This window comes from Argopecten irradians, chromosome 8 (assembly GCF_041381155.1).
Source record: "Argopecten irradians isolate NY chromosome 8, Ai_NY, whole genome shotgun sequence".
Lineage (NCBI taxonomy): Eukaryota > Metazoa > Mollusca > Bivalvia > Pectinida > Pectinidae > Argopecten > Argopecten irradians.
In genome coordinates this window covers 2,734,782-2,761,336 of record NC_091141.1, presented here as the reverse complement: position 1 = coordinate 2,761,336, position 26,555 = coordinate 2,734,782, and the positions used below count along the sequence as shown (strand labels likewise).

The following is a 26,555-nucleotide window of genomic DNA, read 5'->3' as shown; positions in this document are numbered from 1 at the left end:
AATATATTTTGGAAATGAAGCTTTTTTTCAGGTCATCTACTAATTTGCATTTTGCCCCATATGAATTAACATACTAATCGATGATCAGTAGATAACGTGCATGAATATGATATATAAGGGAAGTAATGCTGATTTAGAAATGAAGGTGAAGATCATATTCATTGGGAAAAACCTTTGATGTAAAAATAAGTGTCCTAGCTCTCCAACGATATGTCTCCTTATGGTTCTTCATACATGTATACGTTATTTGACCTTGACCTATGACATTGCTGGACAGTAAAAGGTGAAAAAATGATTATCCCACACCAACGTTACAGTAATTATATGAATGTGTCTTCTCTTCCATTCTCAATCAAATCTGGGAGCAAATTTTAGAAATGTGACATAATTATCCAACACTACGTGCCAATCAATGTCCTTTCTGCTTGTCAAAAGATTAACATGCGACACCTCGGAACTCCCTCCGGAGATCCATGGCTGTCAAGAGAATTTTCCAGGCCAGGAAATCATCCTTAATATTCAGCCTAACACCTATGTTGTAACGTTCTTTATATTTTTCCACAGGTCCAGTAAGTACATGACGATGAATTATACATCATCACATCCCAATTCATGATTCTCTTTCATCTTTCAATTAACACACTATTAATTATTTACCTATTGTGTGACAGGGTAACCATGGTTACGGACAGAGATGTTCGTCCAGCACAACAACGAGGTAATGCAAATCATTCACCTCCTCATGAAATTTAGATTTGACAGGTGACCATGCTTTACTTGGATATATCACGTGACTAAATGTTTACTATACCAAGTTGAATGCTAATGTGAACCGCACAGTTATAGAAAAGTATGGAGCGCCACAAGAATTGTACTCTCTCGCCTCGTAACGGCCTACAAACATGCGAAAGTCTACGACATGGGCCAATTTTTGGTTAGGGTTAGCATCCTGTTAAGTTTGGTTTAAGTCTGTTAAACATGGAACGAAGTCAAGGAAGAATGGTCTTCTCATCTTGGTCTCTTGGTTTTATTGAAATGACACACCATTATGGAAATAGGCGAGTTTTGTAATTCCGAGTTCAGATGTAACAAGTACCTGTAGCCTAGGTTTAATGGACTTTAATATAGTTAACAAAGAGGAAAGGCATTTGGTTATCATAGCATTTCTGACAATTGTCTCTCACTTTAATGAATATCTCTTTTTAATTGTAAGTTAACATAAATGAGCTGGCTTATTATACTCAATCATATTCTAAGTGAAGTTCAAAAAATGTACAAATTTACAAAGAAAAATGAAAACAACAAAAACAAAATTGCCTATTTCATGGAAGAGCACAGAAAAATGTAATTAAACAATTTAGAGATAGTTAACAATGTCATGACATAATTATAAGGTGAGAAACATCTTAATTTTCAACGGAGAAATACACATCCTCATTTAACTCATCAAGTCAACGTTCCTTTTCAGTAATTTGTGTTCTTTTTGAAAATTGAGCTCAAAATTATAATCAGCAGCAATTTTCTTCTATTTTCAAGGGATTCAATTAAAACATTTAAAGAGTTCCAGAAAGTGGATAATGCTGGAGTTTTTTTTTACTTTAAACCTCAAACAAAGAAACTTGGCATGCAGTGACAAAAACCATATCACAGAATTGTTTACTTAGGAAATCAACTTGCTCCTCCAAATGCATTTATCAATTCAATGATAAATCAGCTCAACCTAATTAGCTTGGATTTGCATCTGGTTTACAGAGCAATCACTGATGGAAACCAGGGCAGGACGAGGCTGAACATTCCAAACAGACACCTATTTCAGATGAAGAAACAGACAAAATTTGAAAATCTTACTGATAAGAATTACACATCGATATCGATTTTTAATAAGATTTTTTTTTAAATCACTATTTGATTGATGGTACAGAACAATATATTTATCACAGTTGTTTAGGTTCAATCTTCTACAATCTATGAAAACATCACAAGAAATTATCTACATTGTCTTTCATTCTAAAACTTCACTTAAAATATATCATTGGGGCTTAAACTTGATTCTAAAGATTTTCAATGAAAAATATCAACAATTTTAGCCTAAGTCCTAAGGCTATTAGACATCAATTATTTACCGTTATGAATTCTGGGAAGGAATTAAAAATGCCATGAATCATGCGTGATGACCTCAGTGATGCGGAACATATTGTCGCTGTACATGACTGATTTTTAAATGCATTAGAACATCAAAGATGATGCAATTTGACAACAGAAGTACCTTTCAAATCTAACCATTTTTATGATGTTGAGTCGAATCAGCTCTGATGGACACATGTATATAATATAATCGGGAGTCAATCTCAGAAAAACAAGGCATTTTATTACCAGCTATAGTCAGCGTCTTCAATCAAATCAGACAAAGAAATATCAAATCCCAATAAAGTTAATAGGAGCTCAGTAAAGTTATGAGATAACACAATAAGTGCTAATTGTCGATACAGCGGCTCTTCTCCATTGTCAGTTTGGATCTCTGGCGTATCGCCAGACCAGACCATCAGCTATAAATACAGGAAATTCTGTTTCATATTCCTAGTATTTCACCCCAGGCTATTGACAGCAGACCGAATTTGTCTCTGTTAATTACATATAAGTGACTTCCTTATGTCATACAGAACTCTTAGTCTTATCTTTCAAATTCCACGTTTGACCTAAATTAATTTGTAACAGTTGCTAAGTTACCAGATAAAAAAGACCCCAAAAAAAATAAAAACTCATTTTCTTAATGTCATGAAGGACAGATGTCTTTGTACTGTCTTTTCATACATGGAAACAAACTCCACTGAATGCTTAACGACTGATTAATTAACAGGCTATTTTGAGTATCTTCAAAGACACCTACAATGAGAAACTTTTAGCCAATTATCATATTTTACTCGTATATTTTACGAAAACAAAAATGGAAATTCTGAGCACCAGCTACGTATACTAGAGCTATAGATCTTCTGTCACACAGTCAGCTAAGCTAATGAGAAAGTTGTTCCTTGTTTTCAACTTATATCGAAAGGTCATCAATTTTACCCTGAAATAAAGCTTTGTAACCATAGAAACAAAAACTCCTCTATCTGACATTACACTCAAACATACTATGATCTATATGCCAATTATCAAAACCAAATCTTATTACAAGTTTACAGTTTCAGCAATTTTCCTTCCAATTGATTCATAAAAAGGTCCGGACTATCTGCTTGATAGAAGGTGAAAATGACAAAATGGCTGCCATTCCAAGCGATTGGGTAACAGGAGAAGTGAAGTCGTTTAGAGGATGAGAATCCCTCAGTACTGTATAGATATATAGTGAGGGGAACATGCACCAAAATGGTTGGCAATATGATATTTCTCCAGAGAGTCAAAGCAGGGATAATTTTGAACACTTCATGACAAATTATGTCCTGATTTCTGGTTAAGGAGACGACAATGCACAGCAATGGCTCTTCAATCAGTGAGAAAATAATTATATGTTGGACCACAACAAATCTGGAAGCTCGTCATCTGAGGGTGAAAAATGTATTATGCTTGATATCTGAGCAGAAAGAAATAACTATTTTTGGATATTGACACCACAAAAGACTTTAATAAATCACCCAGTAACCCCATGTGATGTTAGACCACATTGGCTCTTCTCTTTTCCAATGGACCACAACAATATACCAATTTTCCTCTGTCTTACATTCCTCATTGGTGCTAGCAGTAGGTTTTGGAACACTTGAACCTCGTGATGTAGCAGATCTAGACTACTGGAAAAAAATATCCACTTGAAACCACTTGTACAGAATCTACATGTGTAAATACACACCTGAGAAAATAAACAAACAAAACATCTGCCTTATACCCGCAATGATAGCTGACTATCTTATCTCCCAGTGGTGCTGAGGTGTCACGGTTACAGACACCAAAGTTTTCAACAGCAGAGAACTTACATCCAACATTCTGATACCATTGGATACCAGTTATCTTACTATCACTGGTCTGGTTTCTGTTCGAGACATGACAGGTAGTCGAAAGTCGACAGATATATTCATTATCTCTTTTTAAATATACAGATTGCAAATGATACATCAGAAAAGTAACTGGACTTAAAAGTTTGTAAGTTGATCTGATAAATTTAACATGATTACGTAAAAATCTCATGACCTTTAGATGACCTGATACCAAACAGTTTCAATTCGATACAAGTTTCGTTTAAAGAGAGGCATGCGTTTCATTTGACTCATTCATGAGTTTATTTTTCAATGGTAAAAATTTCGCTACACTTGTGTAAACAAATGATTGCCAATGCCCTGACGAGCCCATTTTGTAACCATTAATTTACATAAAACAACTTAGAAGTGCTCTTGTAAGTGCAATCAATTACAAGTTTCCTAAACAAGACTTGATTGAAAGACTTATTTATGATCAGGAAGCTATCATTAGAAACATTTTTCTAAAGGATTGGAACCGTTGAGTGCAGTTTTATATGTTCTTACTGCCAGATTAAATTTTCAGCTTAGACTAAACAACATTGACATTCAAAAAAGAACAGAGTATACACAATTTTCTTGTAATGTCAAAATGTTCCCACTTATTTCATTAACTGTTGAATTCATTTGATATCCAAACATTTGTGTAATCTTTCGTATAGATGCTGTGTCCTTCTTCATACTTGTTTGAATTGATGTAATGATAACAATTATTTTTTTGGAAAAATAACAATGAATAAATTTAATATATGTTTTTCAGGTCTACACTATTTCCGAAATGTTTCCAAAGACTTGCCATGTGAGAAAATATACCCTGTATTCCTGATGTACGATACTGAAGGGAAACTTGGTGCCTTCGGCTGGTCTTTCCAGGGAAAGCCCATGGATGTCTCCAGCAGTCAAATCAGCTGGTTTAGAATGACTCCTCAAACATATGCTGTAAGTAACATGTATCATAAGGGTCTCTCATACAGATTCAAATCTTACTGTAACTGAAATGTACGAAGATCAAAGCTGAATTTTAAACATTTTGCTTATTATTAGTAAATGTTTTAATGATAAATGGATATTTTGATCACAATTAACTAATATCAATTCATTAATCTATAATTTATTATTTATGAATGAACTTTGACACATGCTAATAAAACATTATAAAGTCAAAAACACATGTTTGTTAACTCTGATAAAATCTGTTCATCACTTAAACCCGGAGTCGTGTTGCACTCCCGATCCAAGGTCGGCAGTTACCAACATATGCTATTGTCAAATTATAATCAACTTTGACCTTCATTAATCCTTATCACTATGCATCTCGAGCCAGTGATGGCAGTCCGAGCATCCTATATCATCCCTTAAGTGTTCTATCAGAAACCAGTCGAATGAAAAACTACACCTAATTCGTCATGTCAGGATAAAAATATTCAAATTTTCTCTAATGAAATGATCAGACAGAGGAGAAAGACTTTTTCCCTATAAAACCTATTTATAAGGCATTTTTTCCTATTGTTCATCTGTTGTGATCCTAAACTGATAAGATGTATGTAGCATCTGTCTAAGTTTATATTACAGGAGTAATCCTACCTGTAATGTGACATTTAATTGATACGAAGACGCAGCAGACATGGGCTAGGATATTTCTGTTATTTCAGAACTGATATCCAAATGTCTCCTTTGTTCCTAGACATGGACAAATAACGTTTCCAGAAAACAACTCTAGAATTTCACTTTATTGGCATGCGCCTTACAAACGACAATGTTACGATTTACTGCTGCTAAAATGTCAAACGTTTACATGATCTTGATCAGTCTGAAGAAGAATTATAAGATTTACCAAAATATTTTGTAATCAGACAAAAAGGATTTATACATGTGACCTTGACCTTTATCTATTTGTATACATATCCGAAATTAGATATACTTTAGTATATATCTAGAGTGATTGTTTTAATTAAAACAAATTAATTAGAATAACGGATTAACTAACAACCAGATTAGTTTATAATAAACAGAAGACATTAATTTAATTACTTTCTTTTTGATGTGAAGATTTAATTTGTATAGTCAGTGAATGATTTAAAGTGACTGAATAATTTAAAGTGACGACTGACTGTATTAAATGATGTTGAAAATGATGTGATTTTTTTTCACTACATTTCCTTACTGATATGCCCACTTGATATCGACACTCAATTTACACTCAAACCTTGTGTCATAAATCGACAATAAATCTACGAGATGATTAAAGGAGTTCAGAGTTCATGGAGAGGTCTAAGCAGCATTCCATCCCATAATATCCACCCTAATGGTTATTAATTCATATCCACAGAGGTGATTCCAATATGATTAATCAGAAGTAGAATAATAAACTTGTCCCATACATCAGACTTCCTGTTCCGATACCCCGCCCAGTTCGGATATCTCACCCCGGCCTGAAAGTCTTGCCCAGGTCCTTCATGCACCCTCTAGGCATTTAACTTAATGTATCTCTATAGGACTATAGATATTGAAACATCATGTTCAAAATGTCAACTACTTCTGATAATCTATAATCTATCCATATAATATGCTCATCTCAATTTTCCATGTTAAATTATTTATCTATTTAATGCCCTTTTGTAGAGCTGTTACAAACATTTTATTGGCATATCAAATAATTTATGTTTATACACGTAGTCTTCGGTCTAATGAAACTATACTAAATGGTGAAATAAAATGGAATATTAGAATTGATCACAGGCTCCCATAAAGAAAGAATAGATAAGTTTTGGCAGTAAAATCCCACGTACAATGCATATTACAAAAGACAATATTAAAAGCTTTGCCTACATCAAGTTCAAAACAATCTATTGCGATTATCACATTGGTACTCAAAATTCTAGAATATGACTAAAAATGATATATATATATATATTTACATATATAAATTCTCATCAAAATTTCTTTTGAGTCAAGATAAAGGTCTTTTCCACTTCAATCCAGCAAATGAGGATGTATGTATCCGACACATAGTTAAGTAGATGTGGTTGTCTCCCTTGAATCTATTATGCGATAACAATGATCATTGTCTCCAATACATCCTGTGGAGATATTACACGTACCGAACAGACACATCCAAATCTGTCGCAATCATCCTTACAATCGAGTAAAATGTCGAAAACTTCTGTCACCTATTGACCTAGATACATTACATAACAGTACATAAAATGTCACTATAACATTCAAGTCACATTCATTAAAAAAAATAAAAGTGATTCCAACAAATAGATGACAGAACATATTATTTACTAAAAGGTAATGTATTTTTATATGACATACATCATACCTGTGTGGTACTTGGTGATTTTAATTGAATTAATTAAGCCACATATCTTCCGATTCCCATCTGTAACCTGTTTTCGGAAACAATTTTTCTTTCACGTAGAGTTCCCCCTACCTCCAATCTGTCTTTGAGATTTATTTTCTTGTTTCCACTCTGAACTTCAGTCAGCATTTACAAGGTAGTGGGGCCCAAAATCATCATTCTTAAAGACAAATGTCTGTGCTTGATCAACTCTTTAAACTTTCAGCCAAAAAGAAAACCGATTCTGATTATCAACAATTTTACATCTAAACCAGGTACAGAAACTCTGACCTTAAAGTCAAATTTAGGGTTTGCGCTTATGTCATTTAATTGTTTTAAAGAAAAAATAATGGAAACGGCCCCACCTTTTTCTGAAGGATAAGACTCCTTTTACGAGCCAACCTCGATTTCTTCTCTAATAGGGCAGTCACATGACTCTGAGTCATCACAAGTGTATCAACTAAATCACTTTATAATGGGTATAAAATAAAAGAATAGTTAGCCATATATTACTTCAAATTAACTCACTGCTAGTTTAAGAATGAAATTGATATTTTAATGTACAAACTGGGACTTACTTATCAAAGAGAGTTATATTTAACGTCTTATTTATGATTCAGGTTTCATTATACATTACACTTGTCAAATCATTTAATTTCAAATATTCTATTAAAAATTTCCAATAATCATTTTAGGCTTCCCATTTGAATATCAGATGAAATTGCTAGTTGGTATTATTTATAATCATGGACCTTTCTATATTACTTGTAAACAAAGTAAAGTACACTTACAAACTACATTTTGTATTAACGTTTTGGGCTGCACTGCCTGTAATGACAGAGACCGATCCAGGCTGTACATATGAATAATGGAAGTAGGAGATATTAGACTAATATATAAATTCACTTTGCTCTGAGAGTATCGACCTTAACCAAACATTAAGTGAGCGTGTTAAATCACCCCTGGGTCCGAGGTAAGTTGTGCAATCATACAAAGACAAGAAATTAGATTTATATTTACGGCAAGGTGTCGGATTACTTATTGGGAGATTTGGCAGCCAAATAAGGCAGCCAGAACAATATTGGTACAAGTACTACTAATGGCCGCGCTGGGTGCTGTATCGCCACGGTAACAGACTGACATTTGCATTCCGACTTTGTAAGTTCCTCTCTTCTGATCTATAGCCGAGATAGTAAACCGGTGAAACTCGCACAATAATTGCTAAGCTTTGCATAATAAAATATCTAATGATCTTGTCGCTTCTACCAAAGGTTCATTTACAATTTAACTCCCTCAGCTTTTTATTTCAATGTTAGCAGAATGTATTGGGAACTGGAGAAAGTTCACAGCGTTCTGACAATCAACACCTCCAACTTACAGACAAGTGTACTATAGAGTTAATTACCCTTTGTTTACAGGCCACAGACAAACGTCTGACCATTCCTGGCCAGACATCCTCACCAACCTACCATTTTAGGCCAGGTCCACTGTAGGAACTCACAACTGCTTTATAGACTGTACTGATCTCGACCTCTGACTAAGGAACACACTGACTCTTTATTGAGAACAGTATATATTCAGCTGTCTGACACTTGTCCATCAACTGGACATAGCCTTTATAAGACTGTAAACTGACTTCACATTATTGTTTAAGTTCCTCTAGACATCTTCCATCTTGTCATAGTACATGTAACTAGGAGTTACTTTTTTATATCAATAGTTGTTAAACTTATAATGCTATAGTAAAATCCCTGATGTAAGTATTTAAGATACCAGAGAGGACTCCACACAGATAAAAGAAACAAATGCTGCAGCTCACAAGTACAAACTAAGAATGATCAGAGCTTTATTTGTCTCCCTTTAACATCAATTACTTCCCTTTAAAATGACCTATAACTATATCCTATTAATTTGTCCTATTAGTTTGAAATTTAATTATTTTACACAAGTTGACAACACAAAATCATTTAGTTACACAACCTATCTTCCCTTAAATTTTATTTGTCCCCAGGAATTTCAACTGAATTATGAATTACTTCCTTTTATACTGGTTTATCTCCCCTGAAACAATTTGTTTCCCCCTTGGCTTATCTCTTTTCAAGGTAGCTTATTAATCACAGCTGAGTGTTTAATACCTGGAAATTATTATCTGTCTTTCTTTCTTCAATTATTTCATCATGAATAAAATTAAAATCAAAGCAATGACTAATTCATAAGTCACCTACATCAGGTGTTAGTATCTGCTGTTGATAAGTTTATATCTCTGGATAAGCTAACCATACATATCATTTGTTATAGCATCAGAAGCTTTATGGACCAGCTCAACTGCTTTCCAGGAAAGACTCATAAAAACTTTAATTAGGGAGAAAAGAAATTGATTAGAAACAGAAAAAAAAGCATTCAAACAGATTACTCAATGACTAGAATAATTAAAATTTTAAAACTCTGAGTCAATGCTGGGTAGTTTGATGATTAGGTCGAGACAGGAGATAAAAGATGATGACAATAGATACAGCATCAGTAGAAATCTACCTGTGTTTTAACTGTATCTCATACAGCAACAATAGAAATCTACATGTGTTTTACCTGTATCTCATACAGCAACAATAGAAATCCACCTGTGTTTTACCTGTATCTCATACAGCAACAATAGAAATCTGCCTGTGTTTTACCTGTATCTCATACAGCAACAATAGAAATCTGCCTGTGTTTTAACTGTATCTCGATCAGTCATTGTTGACAACCACATGAAATGTTAAATCAATCAATCTGTATGTAGTCTTTATGAACATAGATATTTTATTCAGACCTGTTCTGTAATGTTTCTCTTTACTTTTTTGTTACAGGGCTGCAATTCTCTTTTGATCATCAAAGTTTCTCAAAACATTTTTAGAATTCTAAAAAGAAGGAAATTGCAGCTCTCATTTTTCTCAAGTATCATTTCTTGTAAAGAAAACCTTGTAATCTAGTAAGTTAGGTGACGTGACATTGCCCATTTCCTGGCAGATTGTTTCCTTATTAATAATTGATTCCTGTTTTCAATCTTTGCAGTTCACATTTGATACCAAAGTGTTACCAACGTGCATGTTCCACCAAGACTTCAGAATATTTGGGATACATATATGGTTACAGCCACACAATTCCCCTAAAATGACCTGCCCTCTGGTGATACAGGAGCGTCCCACTGGGAAACCCGTACACAAACCTAGCACCATCAACTACACCAACGGACTCGAGGTTCCCATGATAACGCCTCAGCCAGCAGACGACAGAAATTCAGCAGAATTCATGTCTCTATCATGGATGTGCATTACTCTAGTAACACTGTTACAAATCGTAACTTTTCGAGTCGGTCTACTGTCATAACGTAGGATTTCTGGTTTTTTAATCGAAAACCAGGCATGATGGACTTTTGAGGAAAAAAAACATCTATATCTGGTTGTTTTAAGTCTTTCAACATTAACCTGTTTAGATTGTTCATTCTACAGGGAAAAACTTCAGTGGATATTCTACATGTATAAAACAGTAGATTGCTATGAGAACTTTGATAGGCCTATTATAAGCCTGTATTAATTTGGGAAATTATCTTTTTCTGTAATTCACTGTTAATTACAATGGAACAATGGAGATTATTCTTAGTGATGGATCATTTTGAATAGGGAGTGATTTTTGTTCTAAGATAATTTGTTCTATACAATCACTGCTAAAAATTGCTTGCATAATATTAAAATGTTTTGATACAAAAGTGATAACAAATTACCTTTTTTGATTTTTAGAACAAAATCACAAGTACATTATACACAAAAATGATAAACTTCATTAAAGGTCCTATGATCAACTGTGAAAAAGCTTAAATCTGTTAGAAGGGAGATAACTCTGGCAGTACAACAGAGATTAGTTTGCGGTTCAACAGATAGATGATACCAGATCTAAAGGGATGACCATAGCCACTTCTGGTCAACTGTCATAGAATTATAGCTTTTGAATCAGTTTACACATACTGTATATATTAATTTACTCATCCCATATTCACAATTAAGTTTACATTTCATGAGAATCTAAATCTTTTTAACTATTAATTTGCCTAGAAATTATAATCATTCCATATATAGGGCAGATCCATTCCTTTGTATAATGCACTCATATAGTCTATCTTAATCTAGCACAACAAAAACTTTTGGTTTAGTTCAATCAAGCATAGCTTGAGGAGGACAAAGTTATTTAAATGTCCATCAAGCAGGTGTTTGTTTAAAAGCAACAAGGAAATTTATTCAAATGAACGAGAAACTGGTCAATGTGTGAAGCCTGAAGGCCTTTAAATTCTGCTGCAAAAAATTTTCAAAGTTGATATTTTTTTCTTTCTGTTTCTTTATCTGTTGGAATCACTGTATCTGATGTACATAATTTCATTTATTAAGAAGATTATTAAAAAATTTGTTTGCTTTGGGGAAAATCATTTAGCAAACATATGTATGTGTATCAACAGTGATTTTAAAGGAGGGGTCAGTCCCAACCTTTGATGCTTTGTATGTGTAAACACTTATCATATTGTAGCAGAGGTCTATGGTGCTATTCCAATGTGACCGTTCATAAAACTCACCAACTAATGGTTACTACCTTGGTTTTTTATCAAAACCATTTTACTCTTTAATTTCACATTTCTCTATGATCACCAGGCGTTTTTTATCATGATATGAAATATTTTTTGTTGCATATTAAAGAGTTATCTGCCATGATAAAGAGTTATCTGCCTTTGCAGGTAGGTAGCCATTATATTGTTACATCATGTGTTTGTGAGCATTTTATATATATTTCTCAGAGAAAATAACACAATTTTTGCTCACAATCAAATGATATTACAAGGGCAGATAACTGCAATATGCAAAGACATAACACTTTAACAAGACCAATTTTTGTCTGGTCATTTTTTGACAAAATTTTGGGAAGGGGTCGCATTTTTTACACGAGTAAAATAAAATTATGTAATTATTTAGCTAAGATATTGAAATATTAAAAAGATACGGCTGATGGAGTTATAATTGTACGACAATACCAGTAGGTGTAGTTATATACACCAGGTAAATATTACAAATATTGCAAGGTCATGATCTGTAAACACAGGGCCCTGTCAATCATATTGTGATAGCCCTCTGTTTCGCTAAAAGTCTCCGAATTTTTTTAACTCATTATGAAAAGGTAAAAGTTTCCTGATCCAAACATTTATATAGGTGATAAGTTTTCTCCTGTAAAGATAACTGCGGTGAGGTGTCTCTGCTTTATGACTGATTACATCAATTGATTCACTAACAAATTAACATTACTTTTCCATCAGGGTAGATGTATAGTGTTATGCATGGTAATTAACTGTATTTGCCTTTCACACCACGATCTGATCCGCAGGTTCTATCAAATTTCTCAGAATTACAAGAAATTCCTACCTCATCATAATGTATCAATGACTGTAGAAATAATTACTGGAAAAACCAATGTTTCCATGTGAATTTGGTAAGAATTCTGACTGTTTGCAACAAATTTTGAATCTTAAGGTAAACATTCATTATACAATGTTGATTTTTTATGAAGTCAACAAATTGAGTTGAACAGAATCAATGTATTATGGAAACTCAAGGCGTTAAATTGTGAACGTGTCTATGAAGACAACAACTACAATCACAGCTCCGTTAGTTAGGAGGTGCGAGCTGTTTCCTTTTTGTAGTGGTGAGAACATTTTGGTAGGACTGCGGACAGATTAATGTTTTGTAAGTGTCCCCACATGTGTATCACCAGATCCCTAAGTGCCCACATTTCTCCAGCGACCACTCAGTACACTGTCATCCTGTAAGATACCCATCCTTATAATTAATCATCATTTCCTATAGCCACATACCGTAATATCCCATTATCCAATTTATGACTTTGTCGACATCTGTATACGTTCTCATGTTTAAATGTTTTAATGATGTTTAATCAGAACAAGGACCAGTTTTTTGAAGTTGAACAAGTAATGTTTTGAAGGCGCCAATGTTAAACATTGCTGTTAGTTTTCATAATTTCTCTGATGTTATTTTTGCAAATTTTGTGAAGCAATTCAAGGGTCTAAGGGAAGTAACTTGTACAACACTGGAGAATTATTGGCAAAATCTACTGAAAACGTTTTTCTTTTAGAAACTTGTACCAGTGAATGAACTGGCTTATCTCATTATTTTAAGATTTAATTTGAGCTATATCAAAATTTTAAGGTACCTGTATGTATAAAGTCAATTCCCTATGATTTGATGAGTTCTGTGTTTGAATGGTATCCACTGTCAACTTAGATCAGAATGTTAAACATGTAGAGAATACAGAGAACTTGTACATATATCATTGACGCGTACAACGAGGTACCAATATTGACCTGCAAGTAATTCTGCCTTAGTCAAAATGTTAGTATTTTATTTGTCAACATTCGTTGAACAAGTTTACTATAGGTATATGTTTCTTATCTTCAGAACACAATGTACAATGTTTCATCCAGTGTCAACTGGAAATATTAGAAATATTTATTTATGTGGAATTGTCCATTAATATATTTTGTACATTAATTTGTTTTTAAAAAATGACCAATACTTCACGTGAAGTCATCAGTTTGGCCTTATATATACCATAGATGGTATCAAAATTATGAAGAAAACATGTTCAAACGTACCTTAAGTCATCAACTGTACTTTTTCGGAATAAAAAGTTTTTGTTTTCCGATATCAATTTGAAGAACAAAAATGAGATAACTATCAACAAGCCAGAATGCACATATGACATGATATATACTCCTAGAGTTTTATTTGGGATCTTATCTTTTCTATTTAATGTTTTGAAAATTATATCGTGTAAAGTGTGTGGTTTTTATCCTGCTTTTTATTTGATATTTTGTCAGTCATACTGCATCTACTTAAATGTATCGTCTGTGATATTGCCCCTTTTTTCTCTTATTCTGATTTATGTGGGGATTCCGATCCTCTGTATTATAGAAACCTACACAGGGTTATGTAATATATTGTGTGGAAGGTCCTGTTTATATATGATTGACGTCTCTGTTTGTTTATCGAATGTGAAATTCATTCATGCAGACAGAAGTCTGAAGTTGCATATTAAAAGAGTTATCTGCCCTAGCAGATAGGTGTCGATCATTACGACATGGGTTTGTGAGGATTATGTTATGTTTTTCTAAGGAAATAATTTAATTGATGCTCACAAACTAATACACAACAACAATCTATGTCTACCCTAAAGGGCATATAACTCTGCAAAGACAGAGATGAAGAAAGCTAACCTTAATATTACAGAGTTGTCTGCTCCTACAAGTAAATATCAATTGTTACTTACTGTTTCTGTGAGGTTAGGGTCATGATGTTTTCTGTTGTTTTAAACAAAATGACACAATTGTACTCACAAATAAATAAAGCCACAATTGGTTCCTGTTTGTAAAGGACAGATAACTCTGCAATATACAAAACATTAAACTACTTTGAATCTGCTACAATTGGTTTCACAGAAATCACATTAAAATGTCTTGCTTAAACATCTGATGTAAACATTTTATATCTTCTCATCTAAATGTTTTGATCAATTAAAGGCTTTTAGCTTTGAGGTAACAAATCTACATATTTTGAATAAAAATGCTGATATGTCTGTGTGGTTTTGCCTCCATTTTCACCTAATATCACATAAAGTCATTGTCATCAGGTGAGAACAATGCTACTACATCATTGTGAAAAAAAAAAATACAGAAACTATTTTCAATGTTCATGAATTTCAACTACATGTATACATAAATCCAAATACAGGATTCTAGAAAAATATTCTAGACATTTACTCCCTCAATATAATGTGCAATATGATAAACAGATATAAAATCAACTTTTGCAATCTTGCTGAGTTAAACATTTCCATGGAATTCAGAGTACCTACAGTTGTTGTAGATATGAGTAGTACAGATATAAACAAAACAATACATGGTGGAAATTACCAATGCTCAAAGAATTTGATTAGGTCTAGTAAATGTTTGTAAAGTGCGTCTTTCATGGTAATTAATGTAATACGTACGTTTGTTATTTTCATGTATCTGAACTATCATAAAATATATGCAAAAACAGTTAGCGCTCAAATAGAATAGTAAAACTATACAAATAGAATAGTATAATTATACGCTGGGTGAAGGAGAGGTCTGTAGCAGTCGTATATTTCATTGCTGCCAATTTGTGCTGCAAGCCAGATCATAGTAAAGAAATAACATTAGAACTGCTGTTATAAAAAATACCAACAAAACATAGACATGTACAATCATTGCACTGTATTATTGTGATAAAGCTGCAGAGAACGTGTAAAATGGAATGAACTAACATGGTATTATTTTAGGATTAGGTTCCATGTCTCCAAAGTGTCATCACATGTATGGAGGAGCCAAAATTGGCAAATTTATTAAAAAATACAGAAATTGTTCAGAAAAATAAATATTTCTACTAAAGCAACTCAAGAGGCATATGAACAATTGGCATTATATAGGCGGTGTAATATATAACAAAAGTTTCAAATCAACTTGTTCAGAAATCTTTGGCAAATCACAGTCAGAGAATTAAACAGAAAACTTAAAGTATAACCAAAAAACCTGTTATGTTGACAAATATACACAATTCTAATGTATCCTTGGAATTTAAGATTTATAGTTTTATTAACCAACTCCTAATTAATTAACCTAGTATATTATAATATTTGGTGCGAGGGAAGTCATATATCAATTAACATGTCTGATTTCTACATCATCATGGCAACCTGATCAATGTTTTCATGACAATCTGGTTTTTTAATGTTGTCATGGTGATCATATGTCATCACCATGGCAACCATACTTCTGTCATATCTGATCTGATAATGTCATCATGGTGTTGGATGATCTACAGATTCATCGTGATGTCATGCAGATCAGAATATTTTGTTGTCATGACAATTTTATCTATGTTGTCATGACAATTTTATCTATGTTGTCATGACAATTTTATCTATGTTGTCATGACAATTTTATCTATGTTGTCATGACAATCTGATTAATGTCATCATGGCAATTGTTGTCTGTTGCTTTGAATGATTCCAATGGTACACACGATTTTGGTGCATGGTAATATTATGCTGAGAAATCTTTTTTTGTTGTGATCATCATTATACATTTCTATGATGTCTTTAAAATGTTAAAATTGAAGTCTGATTGATAAGATTAATTTAGAAATTGAAATAAATATGTTTTTATGTAGAACCAATCTTACAGGTGGACATATTTATCCATTGTGACGAATCAGATCTTTTCTTATAACTTGGTGACTTTGTGATGCTATTTTCGAATCGTGTGTCTGCCTTAATTGTTGGGACGAATGATAGGTTGCTGAGACCTTTGGCACGTGATAACTTGTACGAATGGTTGTAAGGTAAACTTGTTGAAGAGTTGAACGCGAGTGTGAGAGAATTTTAACGCGAATTCATGCTAGTTTTTGTTACCATGTGTTTGTAAAAATTAAAATCAAGTTGTGGATATAACGTTGTATATGATTCAAGGACATGTGAAATAAATTACAACTTTACATAAGCAGTTTAATGTTTTCTGTTACTGTTATTATCAAGCAAAAGAAAAGATGCTGAATTTCCACACAACAGTAAAACAAGTATTAACGTCTCATAGACAAACAAACATGTCAGACAATTCTTAACCCAGACATGGAAGACTAGTGGTAGAATGTCAGACATCTTAACACAGAAATGGAAGGCTAGTGGTAGAATGTCGGACATCTTAACCCAGACATGGTGTGGTTGAATGTCAGACATCTTAACCCTGAAATGGAAGGCTAGTGGTAGAATGTCAGACACTTTAACCCAGACATGTAAGCTAGGCTAGTGGTAGAATGTCAGACACCTTAACCCAGACATGGAAGTCTAGTGGTAGAATGTCAGACAATTCTTAACCCAGACATGGAAGGCTAGTGGTAGAATGTCAGACACCTTAACCCAGACATGGAAGGCTAGTGGTAGAATGTCAGACAATTCTTAACCCAGACATGGAAGGCTAGTGGTAGAATGTCAGACAATTCTTAACCCAGACATGGAAGGCTAGTGGTAGAATGTCAGACAATTCTTAACCCAGACATGGAAGTCTAGTGGTAGAATGTCAGACACCTTAACCCAGACATGGAAGGCTAGTGGTTGAATGTCAGACAATTCTTAACCCAGACATGGAAGTCTAGTGGTAGAATGTCAGACACCTTAACCCAGACATGGAAGGCTAGTGGTAGAATGTCAGACACCTTAACCCAGACATGGAAGGCTAGTGGTAGAATGTCAGACAATTCTTAACCCAGACATGGAAGGCTAGTGGTAGAATGTCAGACACCTTAACCCAGACATGGAAGGCTAGTGGTAGAATGTCAGACACCTCAACCCAGACATGGAAGGCTAGTGGTAGAATGTCAGACAATTCTTAACCCAGACATGGAAGGCTAGTGGTAGAATGTCAGACAATTCTTAACCCAGACATGGAAGTCTAGTGGTAGAATGTCAGACAATTCTTAACCCAGACATGGAAGGCTAGTGGTAGAATGTTAGACAATTCTTAACCCAGACATGGAAAGTCAGTGGTAGAATGTCAGACAATTCTTAACCCAGACATGGAAGGCTAGTGGTAGAATGTCAGACACTTTAACCAAGACAATGGAAGGCTAGTGGTAGAATGTCAGACACCTTAACCCAGACATGGAAGTCTAGTGGTAGAATGTCAGACACCTTAACCCAGACATGGAAGTCTAGTGGTAGAATGTCAGACACCTTAACCCAGACATGGAAGTCTAGTGGTAGAATGTCAGACACCTTAACCAAGACATGGAAGACTAGTGGTAGAATGTCAGACAATTCTTAACCCAGACATGGAAGGCTAGTGGTAGAATGTCAGACACCTTAACCCAGACATGGAAGTCTAGTGGTAGAATGTCACACACCTTAACCCAGACATGGAAGGCTAGTGGTAGAATGTCAGACATCTTAACCCAGACATGGAAGGCTAGTGGTAGAATGTCAGACAATTCTTAACCCAGACATGGAAGTCTAGTGGTAGAATGTCAGACAATTCTTAACCCAGACATGGAAGGCTAGTGGCAGAATGTCAGACAATTCTTAACCCAGACATGGAAAGTCAGTGGTAGAATGTCAGACAATTCTTAACCCAGACATGGAAGGCTAGTGGTAGAATGTCAGACACTTTAACCAAGACATGGAAGGCTAGTGGTAGAATGTCAGACACCTTAACCCAGACATGGAAGTCTAGTAGTAGAATGTCAGACACCTTAACCCAGACATGGAAGTCTAGTGGTAGAATGTCAGACACCTTAACCCAGACATGGAAGTCTAGTGGTAGAATGTCAGACACCTTAACCAAGACATGGAAGACTAGTGGTAGAATGTCAGACAATTCTTAACCCAGACATGGAAATCTAGTGGTAGAATGTCAGACACCTTAATCCATACATGGAAGGCTAGTGGTAGAATGTCACACACCTTAACCCAGACATGGAAGTCTAGTGGTAGAAATGTCACACACCTTAACCCAGACATGGAATACTAGTGGTAGAATGTCACACACCTTAACCAAGACATGGAAGACTAGTGGTAGAATGTCAGACATCTTAACCCAGACATGGAAGGCTAGTGGTAGAATGTCAGACACCTTAACCCAGACATGGAAGTCTAGTGGTAGAATGTCACACACCTTAACCCAGACATGGAAGGCTATTGGTAGAATGTCAGACACCTTAACCAAGACATGGAAGACTAGTGGTAGAATGTCAGACACTTTAACCCAGACATGGAAGGCTGGTAGTAGAATGTCAGACACTTTAACCCAGACATGGAAGGCTAGTGGTAGAATGTCAGACACCTTAACCCAGACATGGAATACTAGTGGTAGAATGTCAGACACCTTAACCAAGACATGGAAGTCTAGTGGTAGAATGTCAGACAATTCTTAACCCAGACATGGAAGGCTAGTGGTAGAATGTCACACACCTTAACCCAGACATGGAAGGCTATTGGTAGAATGTCAGACACCTTAGCCAAGACATGGAAGACTAGTGGTAAAATGTCAGACACTTTAACCCAGACATGGAAGGCTGGTAGTAGAATGTCACACACCTTAACCCAGACATGGAAGGCTAGTGGTAGAATGTCAGACACCTTAACCAAGACATGGAAGACTAGTGGTAGAATGTCAGACACTTTAACCCTGACATTGAAGGCTGGTAGTAGAATGTCAGACACTTTAACCCAGACATGGAAGGCTGGTAGTAGAATGTCAGACACTTTAACCCTGACATTGAAGGCTGGTAGTAGAATGTCAGACACTTTAACCCTGACATTGAAGGCTGGTAGTAGAATGTCAGACAATTCTTAACCCAGACATGGAAGGCTAGTGGTAGAATGTCAGACAATTCTTAACCCAGACATGGAAGTCTAGTGGTAGAATGTCAGACACCTTAACCCAGACATGGAAGTCTAGTGGTAGAATGTCAGACACCTTAACCCAGACATGGAATACTAGTGGTAGAATGTCACACACCTTAACCAAGACATGGAAGACTAGTGGTAGAATGTCAGACAATTCTTAACCAAGACATGGAAGCCTAGTGGTAGAATGTCAGACACCTTAACCCAGACATGGAAGTCTAGTGGTAGAATGTCACACACCTTAACCCAGACATGGAAGTCTAGTGGTAGAATGTCACACACCTTAACCCAGACATGGAAGTCTAGTGGTAGAATGTCACACACCTTAACCCAGACATGGAATACTAGTGGTAGAATGTCAGACATCTTAACCCAGACATGGAAGTCTAGTGGTAGAATGTCACACACCTTATCCCAGACATGGAAGGCTATTGGTAGAATGTCAGACACCTTAACCAAGACATGGAAGACTAGTGGTAGAATGTCATACACTTTAACCCAGACATGGAAGGCTGGTAGTAGAATGTCAGACACTTTAACCCAGACATGGAAGGCTAGTGGTAGAATGTCAGACACCTTAACCCAGACATGGAATACTAGTGGTAGAATGTCAGACACCTTAACCAAGACATGGAAGTCTAGTGGTAGAATGTCAGACAATTCTTAACCCAGACATGGAAGGCTAGTGGTAGAATGTCACACACCTTAACCCAGACATGGAAGGCTATTGGTAGAATGTCAGACACCTTAACCAAGACATGGAAGACTAGTGGTAAAATGTCAGACACTTTAACCCAGACATGGAAGGCTGGTAGTAGAATGTCACACACCTTAACCCAGACATGGAAGGCTAGTGGTAGAATGTCAGACACCTTAACCAAGACATGGAAGACTAGTGGTAGAATGTCAGACACTTTAACCCTGACATTGAAGGCTGGTAGTAGAATGTCAGACACTTTAACCCAGACATGGAAGGCTGGTAGTAGAATGTCAGACACTTTAACCCTGACATTGAAGGCTGGTAGTAGAATGTCAGACACTTTAACCCAGACATGGAAGTCTAGTGGTAGAATGTCAGACACTTTAACCCAGACATGGAAGGCTGGTAGTAGAATGTCAGACACTTTAACCCAGACATGGAAGGCTGGTAGTAGAATGTCAGACACTTTAACCAAGACATGGAAGGCTGGTAGTAGAATGTCAGACACTTTAACCCAGACATGGAATACTAGTGGTAGAATGTCAGACACTTTAACCCAGACATGGAAGTCTAGTGGTAGAATGTTAGACACTTTAACCCAGACATGGAAGTCTAGTGGTAGAATGTCACACACCTTAACCCAGACATGGAATACTAGTGGTAGAATGTCAGACACTTTAACCCAGACATGGAAGTCTAGTGGTAGAATGTTAGACACTTTAACCCAGACATGGAAGTCTAGTGGTAGAATGTCACACACCTTTAACCCAGACATGGAATACTAGTGGTAGAATGTCAGACACTTTAACCCAGACATGGAAGGCTAGTGGTAGAATGTTAGACACTTTAACCCAGACATGGAAGTCTAGTGGTAGAATGTCACACACCTTAACCCAGACATGGAATACTAGTGGTAGAATGTCAGACACTTTAACCCAGACATGGAAGACTAGTGGTAGAATGTTAGACACCTGCCACTGCAGCCTCATGTTAACAGATAATTTGACATATTACAACAATCTTAGGGCATAAAGGTAGACAATAATCCCTGCAAGAAATTAAATCTGGTCTTTTAGCAATCTTTCTAATACAGACCAGGATCATGAAACAATGAGATTACTTTTAAGACTAATTTTATGACAAAGCTTGGTACTTCATGACTAGCCAGATATATTAAACAATTTCCAGTGGCATATACCTTTTATAATAAATCATCTTTGACTAATTCAAGGTTCATAATGACTAGCACAAGATCTTTTAGAAGGACTGGAATTGGTCAATCATTGTTGAGCAGGTAGCTCAGTAGATAGAGCATCCTATAGTGTTAGGAGGAATCCAGGATTGGCTGCTACATTTCTCTTCTCCTGTTACAAACTTGGTGTCCAATGAAAATACCCACACTAGTGGAATAAGGATCTTGTATATCGTCAAGGGCAAAGACTTTGAAAAAAGGAAGGAGGAGTGAAGCAGGATTTTCGACTAACATTTGGCTAGTATTCGGTGGTTCCGAGTTCGATTCCCAGTCTGGCCGCTTCATTTTCTCCTCTCCTGTTACAAAAACTCAGCATTCGAAGTTTCAGTCTCTGTTGTCTTGAATGATCTTTTAAGCATTTCACCCAAAACCCTTTCTACGTCACTCAACAAATTTTTGCATGAAGGTCAAGGTCATTTGTTCAAAACAGTTTTCCGGTTTCTATGCTTCTCACAAAATTGTCACATAATCTAAAGGCTACAGTTCGTTTGATACCTGTTACCATGAATGGAGGTTACAATTATTTATTGGACCAAATTTTGAAGCCTTTCATGCTGTAAAGAATCCAGATCATCTTTCTGGGCTTCTTTATCATCGAGAACAAGTTGATTTTAATATATTTGTCTCTGTAACTGGTATCTTAGCAACCTTATTATATTTTCCATCCAACTTGCCAAAAGTCAATTGATATAAAATTTTAGACCTTTCTGCTAATCAGGAAAATATGTTTAAAGGGAAAATCAATGTCTGGAAACTGACTAAATACCATCACAGAAAAGTTTAATAAAATCCCAATTCATAGTTATGTAGTAGGAATTGGTCTGGGTTAATCATCGATGGACCATGATAGCTCAGGGGTAAAAAGCATTCGGCTAATAAGGTCCTGGGTTTGAATCATGGTCTGGCCGCTACATTTTCTCCTCTCCTATTACAAACTTGGTGCCCAACTAAAATACTCACCACAGTGGACGGTAATAGTGGTTCATATGTCTTCAAAGGCAAAGACTTGAAAAAGGAGGGAACAGCTGTAGGGAAGTTAGGCTGGGTCGATCATCCGGTGACCAAGGTAGCTCAGCAGTAGAGCATTCGGCTAGTGTTCGGAGGTCCCGGGTTCAAATCCTGATCTGGCTGCTAAATTTTCTCCTCTCCTGTTATATACAGTCAAAGGTGTCATTATATCAGTGGCCATCTCTGTATAAAGACCACCTGTTTGAATAAAACCACTTTATCATTATCCAAAATAGTGAATTTCAACACACCTATGACCTATGTTTACATATAAAAACTACTGGCTATAAAGTCCATTTTCCTGGTACCTAGGATGATTTTTATAGACAGGTTTGACTGTAGTCACTAATTTGCATTAATAAAGCAACCATGTCCAGGAAAAGTTTTTGTTCTTTGAATCTTACTTCTCATTATCCTGTTATAGGAAAATATCTGCTTGTGAACCAACTTTAATGACTATGATTCTGGCCACCATGTTCTAATGTGTAGCTATATAAACATGTATTGTTTTTGAAATTTTCTGGCTATTAATCCCAAAGGTATAGGTGCATGAATTTTTCTGTCAGCGTAAAATGCGGTTTATTGTCCGGAAAATACGGTATAAGGATGAAAACTGATCCATTAACATTGGAAACACATCTTCATGTAAATCCACGGAATAAAGACCCAACACATCTTCATGTAAATCCATGGAATACCGTTGAAACACATCTTCGGGTAAATCCAATGATAAGATGAATCTTCATGGTGCATGGATCCAAAGCAAATTAAAAACATTTCCTAATACTTGATGTCCAAAGAATACATTTGTCAATAGATATCAAATGAGTTAAGTTATAATGAGACACATCGTTTATATTGTTTACAAGTTAGGGTACATAACAAGTACCTGTTATTTGATAAGCTTATTAAGTTTTCTGATTTTACAGTCAAACTATTTACTAATAATGTTTTGACTGATGTTTTAATTTTGCTTACCAAACAGACATGTCTTACTGTCTTTTACCTTTGTCAGGTAAGATAGTAAGAAATAGGTGTCTTACTGTCTTTTACCTTTGTCAGGTAAGATAGTAAGAAATAGATATCTTTAGGGAGAGGGCTTCATATAAGTAATTAGTTGGAAAACTTGTGCCCAATCCCATTGTATATAAAATTATGCAATAAAAATATGTTTAAATCAATAGATGTCCTACCATCTTTTCCTCTGTCAGGTAAGACAGTAAGAAAAAGCTGTCTTACCATCTTGTCCTTTTCAGGTAAGACAATAAGAAATAGGTGTCTTACCATTTTGCCCTTTGTCAGGTAAGACAGTAAGAAATAGGTGTCTTACCTTTTGACGAGTCAAGCTGTTGTAGAACTTGAGCTGCACATCATCAGTACCTTCGGGCGCCTTCCATGGTGGCTGGACTCTCTTACCTTTAATAAAAAAAATCATAAGATTACTTGGCTAATAGCTAAAGGTACAAGGAAATGGACTCTATGGCACATTTCCCTTCATTTTATCTCAAGCATGATTTTGAATTAAAAAAAAAATATAACGTTTGACAAAAATGACTAAACCCTCTAAAATTGATACATTTTTAATGATTTAGTTCTCAAAAATCTTTTAGAATCCATTATGGAAATAGCTTATTAGTTATTACAGCTAAGTAGCTGAAAAAATCATGTCTGTAAATTAGTAAACAGATATTTAAAATTATTTCACAATCCAATCAAACTTTTTCAACAGGTTACAAAAAATAAAATAAAATCATAAGTCAATTTTCACTAACAATGTCTCTGATTCCTACATCCAACTGTGTGTTAAGGTATACTGATGATGTCCTCATTATAACTAAGGTTTGTTACGACTGCACATACAATATTTTTGAGAAATGAATATAAACCTTACATCAAATGTTTATGACGACATCAGAAAAGTAACACCATGCATGTATATATATATAGTCTTATTCTTGCCACTTCTGTCACACACAAGAAAAAAAAACAATGATCTCTTAATACTTGTTATTGTCCAAAAGTGTTTTTTCATTCCTATCTACATTGTACTTACTAGTCATATTGGTTGTTTTCTGAGATTTCTTGATGTGCTTGTGTGTACAAATTGAGTTTGTAATGACAATAGTAACAAATGCTTTATGAGTTAGTGAAGATGGTTGAAATGCCTTTAACAGTGTTGTCTGCAATGCCATCAAGTTATTAACACCCTGCAACATAAAAAACAACAACACATTTTATTAGGATCATGATGCTATGAAACATTTTTGAATTGGTTTAATACTTGCTGACAAACTCTAAAATCAATTATTTGTCATTTTACAACATTTATGCTTTAAACTTCTGTAGAAAATGCATTTATGGTTTTAAATGTTTCCTAGAATTCAGCTAGGGGTAGCCGTGATGTATACTAATTTATCTTTTAAATAGCTTGAAGCAAACATAAAAGCAACAACATAACAGCAACATGGAAATATTAAAGGTGAATATTAGCAAATAGCAATTACAGTAGCACACTTGGAGATGGAATAAGAGAAACTGTTTGAAGATATTTAGTAACAAAACCGCGCCACAACTAGCTGGAACCAGCTAACTACAGTGTCTAAGAAGATGTAACAGAGGTAACACTATTTTAACTGTTGAATGAATATACCAAGTACTATTTAAAATACCATGAAAATATTTGATACCATAAAATACCCTTTGGCTTAAAAATGACACCTGTTGATAACTACTAAGAAATATACATAAAATCAATGTAGGCCTATAGACATATTTTGCACTATGTAACAAATACGTACAATGAACATCTGTCACGTGTTTTAACAATTAATCCGCTTTCACTCCATTACCACACATATAAATACGATATGTATTGTACAGTGGTAACGGTACTGGTAACGGTACTGGTAACGGTATCTTGTGTAGTTTTGGGGTTTTCAACAACACAGCAAACGGTAAAGGAAAATATACTTACATGTCGTCCCACTGTTGATAGGAAAATAAAGATAATTGCTCCGAAATACACTTAAAGAAACTTCGGAAAGTTTTGAAACTGAAACTACACGCGAAAGTGATCCACGTTTGTCGTTTTCTATCCACGACAGATTATGAATGAATGATGCAACATTTCTGAATAAATTAGAGCCAGATCCCTTTAACGTTAGCTAAGTTGGATGTTCATGAGCTCCGTGTACTCACCTAGAGTGTTTGTCATGCCTGCCACAACTAAATACGGGATATGGGGAACAACTTTTATATACCGCCAGATGTAACGACGTGAACAGGTGATGAAATCAAGACACTTCCGGTCCGGATATAGAATGCAGCGCAAGTAAGTGTCGCGCTTCTAATTCTATGTAACTTTGCATTTTTACATAGCAGTTTTTAATTGCACATATCTTGAAAATAGGTTGATATGTTGGTCTTCTGAGAAAATGTAATGTGCTTTAAACTGTTTATTCATCTGCGTTGTTCTAATGGTACAGGGAACGATACATTCTTAAAAAGAAAATGCGTTTATATCATTCGGGACACCTCTTTTCCTTTAGAGGCTGGTTTATCCGAATGAAAGATTTGCGCGGGAAAATCGAACAACAAAATTTTAGTGTATTTTGGCCATTCTATGAAAAAATGAAAATCATGTGAAATGAACGTTAACGTAACAATGAATATTAATTAAAAAATAATAGGTCTTAATTTCTTTATTTTCAAACTTTGAATTCAAAAGGATATGCAAGG

At 35.1% G+C, this 26,555-nt stretch overlaps 2 protein-coding genes across 2 annotated transcripts in view; one reads left to right on the top strand and one right to left on the bottom strand.

Moving 5' to 3' along the window:
- LOC138329092 (uncharacterized) overlaps positions 1 to 16,961 on the top strand; it is a 149,690-nt gene extending 132,729 nt beyond the window's left edge. Inside the window, exons 6-7 of the mRNA XM_069275835.1 lie at positions 4,765 to 4,943; positions 10,399 to 16,961. Of these exons, the coding sequence (XP_069131936.1) occupies positions 4,765 to 4,943; positions 10,399 to 10,713 (494 nt within the window). The 3' untranslated portion in view covers positions 10,714 to 16,961. The remainder of the gene's footprint in view (positions 1 to 4,764; positions 4,944 to 10,398) is intronic.
- Positions 1 to 26,118, bottom strand: part of LOC138329093 (cysteine--tRNA ligase, cytoplasmic-like) — a 211,417-nt gene extending 185,299 nt beyond the window's left edge. Inside the window, exons 1-4 of the mRNA XM_069275836.1 lie at positions 26,016 to 26,118; positions 25,792 to 25,802; positions 24,871 to 25,024; positions 24,148 to 24,233 (exon numbers count right to left, since the gene is read on the bottom strand). Coding sequence (XP_069131937.1) covers positions 24,148 to 24,233; positions 24,871 to 25,024; positions 25,792 to 25,802; positions 26,016 to 26,031 — 267 coding nt within the window. The 5' untranslated portion in view covers positions 26,032 to 26,118. The remainder of the gene's footprint in view (positions 1 to 24,147; positions 24,234 to 24,870; positions 25,025 to 25,791; positions 25,803 to 26,015) is intronic.
- Between the last annotated feature and the right edge of the window lie 437 nt (positions 26,119 to 26,555).